Source organism: Balaenoptera borealis (assembly GCF_965194805.1).
Source record: "Balaenoptera borealis genome assembly, chromosome: 13".
Classification (NCBI taxonomy): Eukaryota; Metazoa; Chordata; class Mammalia; order Artiodactyla; family Balaenopteridae; genus Balaenoptera; species Balaenoptera borealis.
The window spans coordinates 34,037,904-34,052,868 of NC_138870.1; the positions used below are offsets into that span (position 1 = coordinate 34,037,904).

The 14,965-nt window shown below is 35.7% G+C and overlaps 1 protein-coding gene across 8 annotated transcripts in view; it reads left to right on the top strand.

The window, feature by feature from the left end:
- Positions 1-14,965, top strand: part of CNTN1 (contactin 1) — a 363,526-nt gene that overhangs the window by 230,272 nt on the left and 118,289 nt on the right. For all 8 annotated transcript variants that reach the window (XM_082349367.1, XM_082349364.1, XM_082349361.1 and 5 more), the window contains 6 exons: positions 1,868-2,074; positions 5,355-5,454; positions 5,608-5,789; positions 8,706-8,830; positions 9,481-9,598; positions 13,323-13,473. In XM_082349367.1, coding sequence (XP_082205493.1) covers positions 1,868-2,074; positions 5,355-5,454; positions 5,608-5,789; positions 8,706-8,830; positions 9,481-9,598; positions 13,323-13,473 — 883 coding nt within the window. The remainder of the gene's footprint in view (positions 1-1,867; positions 2,075-5,354; positions 5,455-5,607; positions 5,790-8,705; positions 8,831-9,480; positions 9,599-13,322; positions 13,474-14,965) is intronic.

Below are 14,965 nucleotides of genomic sequence, written 5' to 3' on the forward strand. Positions count from 1 at the left end.
CCTAGCTTTTTTCCCTTGAAGATTCAGATGGTAAAACATTATCCCATTCCTCTTTTCTAATGAGTGGTAAACAGAAAACTTTCTTAAAATTTATAGAAACTGAGTAATATAGTAATTAAAATAGACTGACCAAAGTCATATTTAGTCTAGAATTAAAATACACTTCTCCATATTCACATAACTATGGAGTACTCAGACTATTCTGAATGCATTTTGTGTGTGGTATCTTGAAATCATTGTATAACTAAGAAAATCCTTCTTCTGTAAGGAAATCTATACTTTCCTGACTCTTTCTGACTTTTTTGGAATTTAGTTTTGTGCAGAAATCATTACGAAACTAATAATTTTCTTTTTAGGTGAGAATACAAAAAATTATTTCAAAATTAGACAGGTTTACAGTTTTAACATATAAATATTATTTTGGATCAAAGATTACATGGAATTATTTGTTGTCCAATTCCAAGAACCTGATTTCAGCAATTTAAGCAGCCCCCCAATTTTCTTCTTATTTTGTTTCTCCTGTGGTTTTTACCTGACCTTAAATCAGCATAAGAATAACAATTAAGATAACAGAATCATTCACAGATATAAATGCCTAGAAAGATGTATGCTAACAATGATAACTCTGAGTTGGAGAATTATGGTGGTTTAATTTTCTTTCTCTTTTTAACTTTATCTGTATTTCCAATTTTTTTAATAAAAATAAACTTCTATAATTAAAAAGTTAAGATGAAAAAACAGAATAATCATCTTCATTTGCTTTTATGATATTGTATATTGCTGGACAAAATTACATAGCTAATCTAAATGGAATCCCCTGGATTATTGTTCTCAAGCATGCTGGATGTATATAGTGTGCAATTCTTATAGTTTTTCATATTCAGCTCAATTTCACATTCCCTTTAGCAGCTTCACCAATCACCTTGAGTTCCCTAAAGCAAAAGGGTATTATGTCATGATTATTTCATTTTTAAAAGATCGTGACTTTCCACCATCTTACATCTAAAATCCTTTCTAACTTGAACTAAGAGATCCCCTCTTTTTCTGAGGTGATATTCCCAGTGGCAGTTGTCTTCACATGGTTATGATGTTTTAAAGGGAATCAGCATTTTGTGACTGAGAAATATGCATTGCACAGAGTTCCCTCTTGCACATTACTGCTGCACATGACTACTGGGGGGGTCATTCCTCAAAGCTGGAAGGGGAGATAGGCATAGAAAACTGCATGAAAAGCAGCAATTTAATGAGGAAATTCAACTTTTGGCCTAGCCAGCCAGTATGTATAACCAAAGGAATTTCCTACAGTTAAAAGTTACCATATGATCTGCTTCCTAATATTTAAGAAAACAAGTAAGATGCTTTCCTCTGTTTCTGTAGTTTTCACTTTTTAATGTGGCCAGAATAGGCTATGTAAACTCATTCCTAAATCAATCATTTAAAATAGGAGTATAAAAATAAAATGATATAGAGCCACAGTATGGTTAGTAATCTTGATTTTATCTTTTAAATGCAGTAAGGAAGATAGAATTTAGAATTATTAGACCTGGATTCAGAATCCTAATTCTTCTTAGCCATGAAATTCTAAGCAAGTCATTTAACCTCTCTGAGTTTCATTTTGCCCATCAATGAAATAAAAAAATATTAGTAATCCATAAATAATTGAGAGAGAGATAGATATAATTGCTTAGAATCACTTTATACTCACTCAAACTACAGTAGCTTTTAGAAAATTTGCAGTTTATCTTGGCCTATTTCCAACTTCTTGGCTCTACAAAAGCCTAGATTAGATTATGTGCTTATTACTAGAAAATAAAATCTTTGTTTTTGGAGAAGAGCTTAACACTTAGTCAACAATATTTTCTTCTAGATGATCTTAGCTACCGCTGGCTTCTAAATGAATTTCCTGTGTTTATCACAATGGATAAACGAAGATTTGTGTCTCAGACAAATGGCAATCTCTACATTGCTAATGTTGAGGCATCAGACAAAGGGAATTATTCCTGCTTTGTATCCAGTCCCTCTATTACAAAGAGTGTGTTCAGCAAATTTATCCCTCTCATTCCACTACCTGAACGTAAGTATCATATTTGTTCCTCTGTTTTTGCAAGGTTGTCTGCTTATGGCATACTTACAATAATGAAAAGAAATATCCAGTGGGGAGAACAGCTGACTGCTCCGTAGGTGCAAACAGAGGATATGTACTTTGTAAGCCTTGCCCTTCCTTAGTTTTTCCCATAGAGAAGATTTACATCATAAAAGTGTCCTAAGGTTGTTGAGTTTGGACTGGTTGCCTCTAGCTCAGGGAATGCATCGAGAACCAATCAATTCATTAGCAAAATACCAGTATATCATTTACAATGGGAATCACCAGCAACTGCTTTTTGTTTCATGTCCAATCCTACTTCTTAGTAAATTCATGAAAGAGAATGAATGATTAGATCAAAACAAACTATTGTGATTACAGAATTGGGGGGCAGGGGGAAGAAGGCAATTGGATTATTTTGATATTTTTAAGGAACTATTTACATGAAGCAAATAAGTATATAAATTACCTTTCTACTGTAAGTAGTGTAGGGTATGACTACCGTGGAGCCATATTTGATGACCACTAACATTCTTGACTGGCCTTTTCTCAGGCTTCAATTGAATGAACTACCTTCCATTTTTTAATGTACCACTTCCTGAGAAAATCAGATCACAATATGTTTCCTTACTTCACATTATTTTTATCTCAGTCCTGCTGCTACACTCATATCACTGAGTTCAAGCTTCTGAGGAAATACTGGTACTGTTGTTGGCAGACTTAGGTTTGATTCCTACCTCTACCCCTAAGTTGTGTATAGCAATGGGGAAAAGTCCATCATACCACAAAGATTCTATTTTTATTATTCTTCTCAAGATAGCAGTCACATGGTTAGAATTCAATAAATATCTTCTGATTTTCTGGCTTTTTTTCCCCTCCCAAATCTTAGGAGATACTCTCACCACTACTTCACAGAGTGAAAAGGAGCCATCATGTAAAAATTTCCCTAATTTTCTTCCCTATGCTTCCCTCGAAATTCAGTGCTTCTTTCTTTCTCGGTGGAAGAAGTGTTTCTCCTGCTGCTCAGGCTGCTTCCTCCAGTTGCCCTGGTTCACAGTCCATTTGATTCATTTAAGGACATCACTACATCACTCTTTCCTTTCTTTTCTGAATCTTCAAACTCTCCTCCATTCCTTTCCCTCTGCGTATTATTTTGTATTCAATGAATAAGCGAAACCACTTCTTATTTGCTAAATCCAAAGGACATTTTCAGGCGTGATACTGTATGAATTTTGACACTTGTTGATCTCTCTGCCTCTCTTGAACTCTCCCTTCTTTTCCTATTTTTTCTGACTACTTCTGCCTCCGTTCATCTCCCACCTGCCTAGCTGACAAATTCTCTGCAGTATCCTTCATCAGATTTTCCTCCTTCTAATATTTCTTTCTAATCTCTTCCCAGATATTCTCACTCATTTACACCTTTTTTGCTAGTAGCCCTATGTGATGACTCCAAATTTGCATCTCCAAAACTTTTCCCTGTATTTAATCCTGAATTCTACCTACATCCTGGGCTTGACACACAGAAAGTTCCCAAGGATGTTAAGTTTGAAATATTCCAAGTACATCTTTTATCTCCTCTCTAAACCTCCTCTTCTGGTGTTCTTCATCTCATTTAGCAATACTGTCATATTTCTCATTTAGCAATAACTCGGGAGAGCATTTTTAATCATCAACTCCTCTCCACTGCCATCCTCAGGACAGTGAACACAGTGGTTCCAATTTAGGACATAAGCACTTGGGAAGTTTGAGGAAAATGTGGAACCCAAAGATACTGATTCAGCAGACCGAGGATGTGACCCATCCTAGACCCCTAGGATGTGATCTGCAGGTTCATTGAGCATCCCAGGTGATTCTGATTAATTGGATTTTTGATCTGTACCTTGAGAAAATGTTGATCCAAGGGGCAGTCCTTTTGATTCTGCCTGTAAAATACAACTTGGATCTGCCCTTTCCTTTCTGTTCCCACTGCAACTGTGCCCTCGTTTAGTCCCTCATCTATTTTTCTGAATTTATGAAACACACTCCCTTAGATCTTTGACTCTCTGCTATTTTTCTTCTCCATATTCCTTCCTTTAAAACTGACAACAAGATCTTCTACTTAAACCAAAATTAAGATTCATATTACTTCTTTTATCATAACCTATTAGTAGTTACCCATTGAGGAAATTAGCTTCAAAATCTTTCATATCACAGTTTCAAGTCTTCTATGTTGTAGGTTCAAGCTCACCTTCAACTACATATGCTTCAGTATCATTTTGATTCTTAGACCTTTTATAATTCCCTGCACACTCCTGAAGTTGTGTCATAATATGGTATTTCCTCAACTTGAACTGGTCTGGTTCAAATGCCCTCTTTGCTTGAAATTCCCTTGGCCCCTATATACTTCCAACAATCCTCCTTGGCTGCCACTCTTTCAGAGCATTTACTTTTGTTTTGGCTGGTATTTCAGGTCTTTGTGTATCTATTTGTCTTTCTAGTGTTATACAATGTAAAATACACACTCATGTTGTGATCCTAAACAGTGTATTTAGCCTTTCTGAGCTTATTTCTTCCACTGTAAGATAGAGGGAATTACCTCTTTCAATACTGATATGCTAAATAAATGTTGCCATTGATGAACACGGTGATATTTAAATAAACAATTTTCTTCTTTCCTTCTCTCCTTTCCTCTTAAAATTGTTTTCTCTTTGCCTTCATCTCCATGGACACTCCTTTATTCTTTTCTTCCTCTTTCTTGCCTTGCCTCTTTCTTTTGCACTCTTCTCTCTTCTTTCTTCCCTTATCCCTCATTTCCTTTCTTTTTTCTCTTTTTTCCTGATTCCCATAGAGTAACTGGCAGATCCAAGTTGTATTTTAGAGGCAGAATCAAAAGGAATGCCCCTTGGATCAATGTTTTCTCAAGGTACAGATCAAAAATCCAATTCATCAGAATCTCCTGGGATGCTCATTTTATACCTATTTGATGCTTGTTTTATACCTATTTGATGCTTCCTAAAGAATTGTTGATTTTTTTAGTGATTTGAGCCAAATTGGTTACACCTTTGTCAGAATGAGCCAATATGATTGAAAATGCTTAATAAAATTCATACTGTATGCATACTATGCATAAATAAACAAATCTATACATTGTGACATGATCAGATATTTTCCAGTACTTGTACAGAGAAAAGTCTTCCATACTGAAGCAATTCTAATCCTATAAAAACCACAATGTTAAACAAACACTACTCTGCTTACTAATTAGTTGATATTTTTGTTTTTCTTAAATTAGGAACAACAAAACCATATCCTGCTGATATTGTAGTTCAGTTCAAGGACATATATGCATTGATGGGCCAAAATGTGACTTTAGAGTGTTTTGCACTTGGCAAGTAAGTATACTCACAGTTTTTATTAACATATATAGAAATACATTAAATTTTGTATTGTTAGGAAATAAATGTTTTAAATGTTTAGTTATAAACATAGAGTAAATTGTCTTTTAAGCATTGTGGACCATTAGTTCTTACTTTCTCCTATTTAAGTCCTGTTCCTGATATCCGTTGGCGGAAGGTCCTAGAACCAATGCCAAGCACGGCTGAGATCAGCACCTCTGGAGCTGTCCTGAAGATCTTCAATATTCAGCTAGAAGATGAAGGCACATATGAATGTGAGGCTGAGAACATTAGAGGAAAGGATAAACACCAGGCAAGAATTTATGTTCAAGGTAGAGATATTGTTTTAATTTTCCATACATTTAATCAATATCTCATTGAAAGCCACTTTCATACTTGAAAAACTAGCATAAAATGATTAGTTTAAAAATAGTGATGTGCATTACATTATGCAAAAGGATAAAATATTCATCTTTATGGCTAATTAAGTCACAAATATGAGTATATAAGTTAAGAATTTATGCCACTGGTATCATAGGAACACCAATGGATCAATAGTAGTGTTATTGATAATTTTCAGAAGATATAATTCATATAGTTTGTAGACATTCTTCAAGCTCTCTTTTTTATTTGTACAAGAACCTATGCATTATGACTTAGTTTAACCCAGTGGTTCACAAACTTTAGCATGTTTTAAAATCATTTGGGGGCTTATTAAAAACACAAATTGCTGGTTCCCACCCTCAGAGTTTCTGAATTAGAAGGTCTATTTGGGACCCAAGAATTTGTATTTCTAACAAATTCTTGGGAGATGTTGATGTTACTGGTTCAGGAGCCACACTTAGAGAACGAATGGTCTAAGGAAAATTTTTCTTTAATACAATTATCTTGGCACAAGTGTTTGATTCTCACACATTAAAATAAGCTTATGTTTGGGAGGAGAGAATGTTGTTTCTCAGTCAATGCTTGAAACTTTTCAGACTGAAATCATCCCTACAATGTTCCACAATGTGAAATTTGCAGGTCACATCTAAATAAACATCTAAGGCTTCAACAAGTGTATACTGAGTGTGTCCTCAGAGGCAAACACTATGATAGGAGCAAGGAAAGTTAAAGGAAATATTCTGTCCTTGAGGAATTCATACTCTAGTCATATCATACAAAACCCCCAAAGTTATACAAGCATATACAGTCAAATAAATATATACCCCCAATATATATAATTATAAAGAAAATAGTGAGAGTGCGATATGGAAAATTACATATGATATTGATAAAACATATGGCAAAGGGGTACCTTAGCCTCATCAAAAAGATGGATGATAAGAAAAACTGGAGATGATGCCTCAGCTGAACTGGAATACCAGAAGGCTGAAAGGGTACTGTGACAGGGTCAAGACCAACCCCTACCCCCATCCCTCACACCCCAGGCCTCTGTCTATATCAGAATAAAGTAAGTGTCTCCGATGACCCAGGATATGCAGCCTCACCACCACCATCTCATAAAGTCCACTAAGATTAGGATCATTTTACCTTCACCTTTTGCATTTCATTTGCCTTAAGATGCCCTTGGACCCCAGGGCCTCCTTATGGCCTACACTTTAATACCCACAGAGCTCTGCACATGTCCTACTTAGTCTCTATTTCCCCTTCATTCCCAGCTTCTGAAGTCTTTATACTATGCTTCTAGAGCACATAGTCCATTATCAGATTCCCTTATATTCTTAACTTCTTCTTTGAACATTCCCTTTATTCTCTTGCTCTAACTGAAACTTGGCTCTCCCTTAAAGACACTTTCCCCTGTAGACCATGCAAGCAGTGGCTGATTTTTCTTTCACAGCCCTCATCCCCAGGAGTGACTGGAAGTACTGCCAGTACCTGCCCTCCCTGCTCTTCACTGCCATTGCTAGACTATCTTTCTTTTCCTTTAATCATCCAGTTTACAATATTATGTCAGGTCGCCCCTCCTCAGCCCCCATTGCCCTAAGATTTTCACTATTGACAACTGTCACCAACTACAGCTCTACTCCTGACTTCATTCTTGGTGACATAAAATCATGTAGACTATAATAACTTTTCCAATAGTGTGCCTTCTCAGTTCCTTTGAACTCCTTTCCTCCAATGATCTTGTCCTACAACCTTCCTCAGCAACTCACTCCCACTGCCATGCTTCAGACCTTATTGTTACCAAGTTACAATCCCTTTACGATCTCAAGTTCAAGCATTTCACTCTGATCACCACCTTCAAGCTCCAATACCCAGGTTCCTACAATCCTTTGAATCTACCAGCAACTATAATCAGTTAATCTTACTCTGTTTTAACTTTCTCTGATGTCCCCTAACCCTGCCCATCTCTTTCCTAAATCTGGGTTCATTCATTATCGTTCCCTTGCCCACCTGCTCAGCTCACTTTCCTCTCTCCACTTTTCTTTACTACCTTGGCAAAGGCTAATCCTGGAAAAATCTAGCTCTCTGCCTTAGTGCCAGAACCAAGGAACTTGAATATGACTTGAGATCAGCACTACCAGGCTGATTAGCCCATTTTGAATTAAGCATCATTAACTTTAAATGGATCCTTAATGTTGCCTGGCAACTAGACTGCATTTCTCCAGATTCACTTACTCTCTCACTCTCTTAGATGACCATTTCATGCCTTCGTGATTTCCTTCAAACCCACAGTACCTCCTCCTTCAATATTCCTCTCAGCTAATAACTTGGCTTCCTATTTCACAGAGAAAATGGTAGTAATTAAATTGGAGCTTTCACAAACTCCCACTCCACATCTACTGACACCTGCATCTCTACCCTTATCTCTTTATACTCTAGATTCAGCTGCTCTCTGAGGTCAACATCTCCACTTGTACCCTACACTCTACCCCTCTTACATAATAAATTAACACATAATTCTTTAAAACCTTATGTGTCATTTTGAAAGATTTACATTATAAGAAAAAGATCAATTATTTTAGTGCTATTCATGAATTAGCTTTCCAACAAAACATGGTTCACAAGTAGAAAAACAATTATGAATTGAATTACAGTTACCTAGTGCTGTAATAATGTAGGATAAAGTTTACCTGCTGACCTGTAGAAATTCAATTTCACTGACTCTATCATTGATTTTAAGACACACAGAGTATTTGATGTATTTTCCAGAAGAAGATCAACTAAGTGTAATATTTGTCCTCTTGAGATGATGATGAATGTTGACTTGCATTTGACAATTTACAATGTTCTTTACTTTTTAGCATTTCCTGAGTGGGTAGAACACATCAATGACACAGAGGTGGATATAGGTAGTGATCTCTACTGGCCTTGTGTGGCCACAGGGAAGCCCATCCCTACCATCCGATGGCTGAAGAATGGATATTCGGTATGTATGTTCAAGTGCTTTGCAGTTCTTGAGCCTATGTTCAGGTAACATTTCTGGGTGATCCTGGGATAAAGTTAGCAGGAGTGTCAATAGATTAAGGGCATCTAGCCCCTGAAATATAAAAGAAAAAAACAGAAAGTGAACATAAAGTGTCTTTTTTCAGCTTAAACAATTTTCTGTAATCTTATGTCTACCTTCTCTCTCTCTCTCTCTCCTTATTGTTTCCTTTGTTCCACTTTTCACCCTCTTCCTATGCATCCATCTCTACTACCTGATATTGTCCTCTTTTTCTTGCCACTGTTTCCCTGACCCCACAGAAACAGAGGTAAGAATGAAGGTCCTACCTTTAGCCCTGGGGACAAGTAGCAGCAGTGGGGTCCTTCTCTACCTTCCCACTGTAATCTCCCAGCTGGGCCAAGAGGGAAAAAGGTGGACTCTCTGCTCTGTAGGATGAATAGAACAAGAGCCACTGGGCATGGTAAGTGGGTTTTACTTCCCCATACCATGAAAACCCCACTTCACTAGACTTAGTTAACAGTGGGGGCAAAAATAATGTACCTAAATGGAAAGACAACCAAGCCCAAAACCAAATGAAACCATTTCTATTAAAGTCTATCAAGAAAATGTGTTTTACTTTGTGTTCTTTCCAGTATCATAGAGGGGAATTGAGACTGTATGATGTGACCTTTGAAAATGCTGGCATGTATCAGTGCATAGCTGAAAATACACATGGAGCCATTTATGCAAACGCGGAGTTGAAGATCTTGGGTCAGTATTATTTCTGGTTTCTGTTAACAATCAGCAAGAAAGCAACATGTTAAAATGATACTGCGTTATATACAGATTATATTTAATTTCACATTACTTTCTTGAATTAAAAGTTAAACATTTCTAAAATGTGGTTTGGAATAGAATGATATTATTATTTTCCTTTCATTAAAGAACAGTAAATAAATTGGAGGCAACATGGAGTATAAAGGATTTTAAGATTTTTTGAATGGTAAAGCAAACTTTACACGTGCCAGTTTTTATGTCTTGTTCTCTCCTATGTTTGGGCAGCTAAACGCTGCCAGGACATCACGTAGTGAAGATTGATGCTTCCGCAAGGCCTGTGAGCCAGCCTCAGATGAGTGTTTAGCACTTGGTAGCTTTATCACTCCCTGGGTCCCTGGGTTAAAATTGCTATTGAAAACCTTCAAGACATTCCTCAACCCCCTTACCCCACCCTCACTCCTACTTTCATATTACTTTCTTACTTCTCCATGAAAATTGAAAACCATTGAAATAATATATTTCAACTTCCCATCCCTCTTCAAAACTATCTGAATCTTTACTACACTTGTCCTTTCAATACTCTTTATCCAGAGGATGATGTATCTTGTCCCAAAATAATCCCTTTATCTCTGCCCTCAACAGACATCCCTTCTTCGTGTCTCTGTGTGTGTGTGTGTGTGTGTGTGTGTGTGTGTGTGTGAGTGTGTGTGCATATCTCTCAAGCTGCCTCTGTTTCTGGTCATGATTTCCTCTTGAATTCTCCTCTCTTTTGTCCTTGGTGACGCCATGCTCTGGTACCTCCCAGATTATTTTTTCTTGATTGCCTTCAGTTTCCTTTTTACCCCTTCCCTGCTCAGTTGGAAATCTTGCTCTCTTCCAGAGATCCATTCCTCTGCTTGCATTCCATTTTCTTACTCATTCTTTCACGTATTTTATAATATTATTCCTCAATTATTATTATTATTAAATTTTTTAAGAAACGTGGATGATATCTTCTTCTTTGCCCATTAACTATAAAGGACCCCTTAATTTATACCTCTAGCCCAGAATTTTATCCTCAGCTTCAAGCTCACTATAAAAGCTTCTTGGTAGAAATGGTCATCTGGGTAACTTCACAGATATCCCAAACTCAGCATGTCTGAAACCGAATTCATTATTTCTCACTCATTCACATTGTCTCTTCCTGAAATATTTACTGTTCTAAAGAATGACACAATCCACTACATACTTTCCCCACTTTACATCTATTAAATTTCTCATTTTTATCCCATAAATCTCTCTGAGATTTTTTACTTTCTTCTTATTTTCATTACAACTACTTTAATTAAAAGTATCATGTCCTTTTCATACTATCATGTTCTTTTCATACTATTTGAAGTGTCTGTCACCAAGTTTAGTCATATTGTAAGTAATGAATCCAGGTGGGCAGGATTTCTCTGCTAGAAATGATTACTGAAAAGATAAAACAATGACTCAGCGCAGCCTCTTTTATTCTTGAGACACCAAAGGGAAATATTTTAGAACATTGGTATCACTACAAATTGAGTGACACTAAAAGAACATGAAAGACAGTGAGATAGTTACAAGAAAGTATTAAAGAAAGCTATCTTTAAAAAGAGTTGAGGCCTTCTTGATTTTAACTTTTCCTGCCTCTTCTTATAATGCTGAGTATCATATTCCATTTCTTCCCCCTAAAGTCAAAATTCCTTGCTAATATATTTAATCTAGTTTCTTTGGGTATCAAGGAAACGTTTAGGCTTAAGCTTCATACCCTATCGCTTTGGTATGAAGTGCAATAAAATCATTTTGACTCTTAGAGAAGATATGAGGTGAATTTCAATTCCTTCCAAATGTAAACGCTTTTGTTTTCTGTTAAAATTTCTTGTTAATTGTTATATATTACAAGATAAAATGAAAATTTAACAGCTCAGACTGAAAGATCTCTCTGTCTTCAAACCTAAATCTTGCAATCATTAATCTATTAAGGTAGTAATTAAGCAAATTGATCATTTTGAGACTGAGATTAATTCCTGAGCATCTTTATATTTGTTTCAGTCTAGTTTTGTTTATTACCTTTAGGAACAGTGTTTCTCTCTCTTCTTTCCTGAGTTATTTAGTTAATTCATATATTCATCCACCAAATGATTACTGAGTGCTTACTCTGCACCAGATACTAGTCTGTAATAGGCTCAATAAAGAACAAAAGAAAAAAAAAAAAATATATATATATATGTATACATGAACATGCTCTAGATTCTGTCACTAGAAATTCAAATATTAGATAAGCATGGGTCATTTAAATGACTGCACCAAATCAACGATTTTATTAAGACTGAACAGATTCAGAAAAATGTCTTATTTTCTAGATAAATTTAGACTTTCTAAATATAATCTGATTAAAATTTCTCTCATATTTTATAAGCAATATGTCACCCACAATATTTATTGAGCCTATACAAAATACCACATGCTGTGTTAGGTGTACAACACAGGTTGGTTGTTTACTTATTTATTTCCAATTATAAAAACTCAGACTAAAAGAAAAATGGGATAACCTAAATCATTTTTATAAAAAGTGTGTTCCTCAGAGCTTGTTGGAAGTGCTGAATCTCAGGTCCACCCCAGATCTATTAAATAGCATTTTACCAAGATCCTCAGATGATTATGATGCACAAATAAAATTTGAGAATCATGGGACTAGACGATGAAGGGTAAAGACCTGGATAAAGATATATTTAGGCCTAGAAAAGCCCCCAGAAAGGACAGTTTTATAGATGATTGGGATGTGTGGAAATAAAAAGATGGAATCCCCCTGGAGTCTGCAAAATGACAAAGAGATTGAGAAATGAGCTAGATGTGGGGACACTAAAGAAAATTAGAGCATATCATCAAGAGAGTAACATTTTATGAGACTCTATAGCCTGTTTTCATAATTATTGATCTGTACTTTGAGGTAAGGATGAGCTACAGGTGCATAATGTACTTCTCAATTAATTGAAAACATCATTCCCATAACTGTTTGTAGGTTGGTCCTGAAGGCAGGGGTCTCTCTGTTTATTAAGGCCTCTCATAGTGTCTGCACGCAGTTGGTGCTCAATAAATGTTTGTATAATGAAGGAGGAGTCATATTGTTTACTGAAAAGAGCATGCTTGCAAATCAGACGGATCTAGATTCAAATGTAAATCCCATCTGATATCTTACTGCCTGTGGCACCTTTGGCAAATTATATAATCTTAATAGATATCAGTTCTTTCATCCGTAAGCTGGGTACAGTTCATTCAAATTGTGGCTACGATTACTGATTATGAATATGTGTCAATATTAATAATTGCTCAACTCCTCTATCCTTTCACTTAACTTCCCTTGAGCAACTGAGTCAAGACAATTGAATTAGGTATTACCTTCAAGGTAAATATGCATACAGCATTTGATTACAACTTAAATGTGTAATAATTAATTCAGTTATCACCAAGAATTGTACATTTAAAATGGGTAAGTTTTTGACAAGTAAAATATACCTCAATAAAGTTTTAAATAAAAGAAAACAGTTATTATTATTAGGCATGGCATGTCTGTTGGTCATTGCTGATAACATTTGGTGAGATTAATCTTTTCTATTGATTATTAATCAAAAGGGAATAAAAGATGCTATAGTATAGAAGAAACTTTTGTTTCTATTTTAGCAAAAGAGACAAATAATAGTTTACTTTCTTTTAGCTTTGGCTCCAACTTTTGAAATGAATCCTATGAAGAAAAAGATCCTGGCTGCTAAAGGAGGAAGAGTTATAATTGAATGCAAACCTAAAGCTGCACCCAAACCAAAATTTTTATGGAGTAAAGGTACAGAGCGGCTTGTCAATAGCAGCAGGTCAGTCCAGAAACTAGAAATCCAATTGCAACTCAGTACTTGGGAAAGTTTACTTTGTAGAGAACTTGTTTCCATATTCATAATATAAATATTTTTTGTTCTAACTTTTCTCCCCAGAAGATATCACAGTTCTTAGGTAAACAGAAATACCCATCACTGTCAGTATCTATTATAAACAGAATTCAATTTTTAGACTTCTAGAGTTTATAAGGAATTTTTAAAATTGAGGCTCAGAGGTTTGTGACAAATTACCCAAGGCCACAAAACTAATTAACAATGGGAAATAAAATAGGGTCTTTCTAATTTTTCCCCTAATAAGGGCTTCTATAGCCATTCATATTTGATTTAATTTTATGCAATTAGCCTATTAAATATTTCAGTAGGGAAATAAAAGGTGATTTTAAAGTACAAATCACCTCTTCCCTCTTCTGAAGTGAACAGGAACTTCTAATCTTCCTAACTATCTATGGGGAGAAGGAATGTTGGGAAATAGGAGAATTGGGATGTGAAGGTTGGGGAGCAGCAAATATTTCAAGCAGGGAGCACAGCATGTGCAAAGGCCCTAAGGCAGAGAGCAGAGGATGTATAAGGAATGTAAGAACTAAAACCAACATGGCTGTCTTTAGAGTAAAATGGAGAACAGTTTTAAGGGATGACACATAGTAAGCCAGGTCATCAGTAACAACATTTTCTGTGGCTTCATCTAAGAGTAATAGAAATCTGTCTAAAGGCTTAAATAAGGGAGGAAAAAAGTAGTTTTTGCCTTTAAAAAAATATTCTAGCAAAAGTATAAAAGATAAATCTTTACAGTAATCCAATAAAGAATGTAAGGTGGGTGTTATCTCTGTTTTGATGTATCTAAAGCCTGGAAAGGTTAAAGTGACCTTCTGAAAATATATCAGTAATCTCCAAGCCAGAACTCGAACTTGTGCCATGCTGATATGGAATGAACATATGGCAACACAGTTCTCTTATTAGGATAATCACAAGTATGGTTGTGCATGAGACAAAGCTGTGGTTGGGGAGGGGTGTGCAAGGACAGCAGCTGCTTCCCTGAATACATTAAATTCTACAGGTAATATGTCTGACTAAGATATACTAACACTTTAACAAAATGATACTAGAAGAATCAGTGTTAAAGGAAAAGTCAATCTGTGCAATACGGGGTTGAAGCTTTAGCAGTCAGATAATGAGTGATGCAGACCACGATCAGAAGGTAGTTCCAATTTTAGGTATTCATACTGCAACAACCTCAAGCATAGAATTCCCTGTTGGCTGCACTATTAGCTCTCTCTCCTTAATGAAAAGAATCTTGCTCTGATTCTAATGAGGACTCATGCCATGAGCCTCTGCAACCACAAATTTCTCAGAACCATGCTTCATGGATTTGTTTTTCCTAAACACCAACATGTGTTCAAAAAAAGAAAAGTCTAGCTCCTAAAATCTTATTATTTTAGTCCTGTCTTAATATTTTTAAAGTATTTGAATCAAA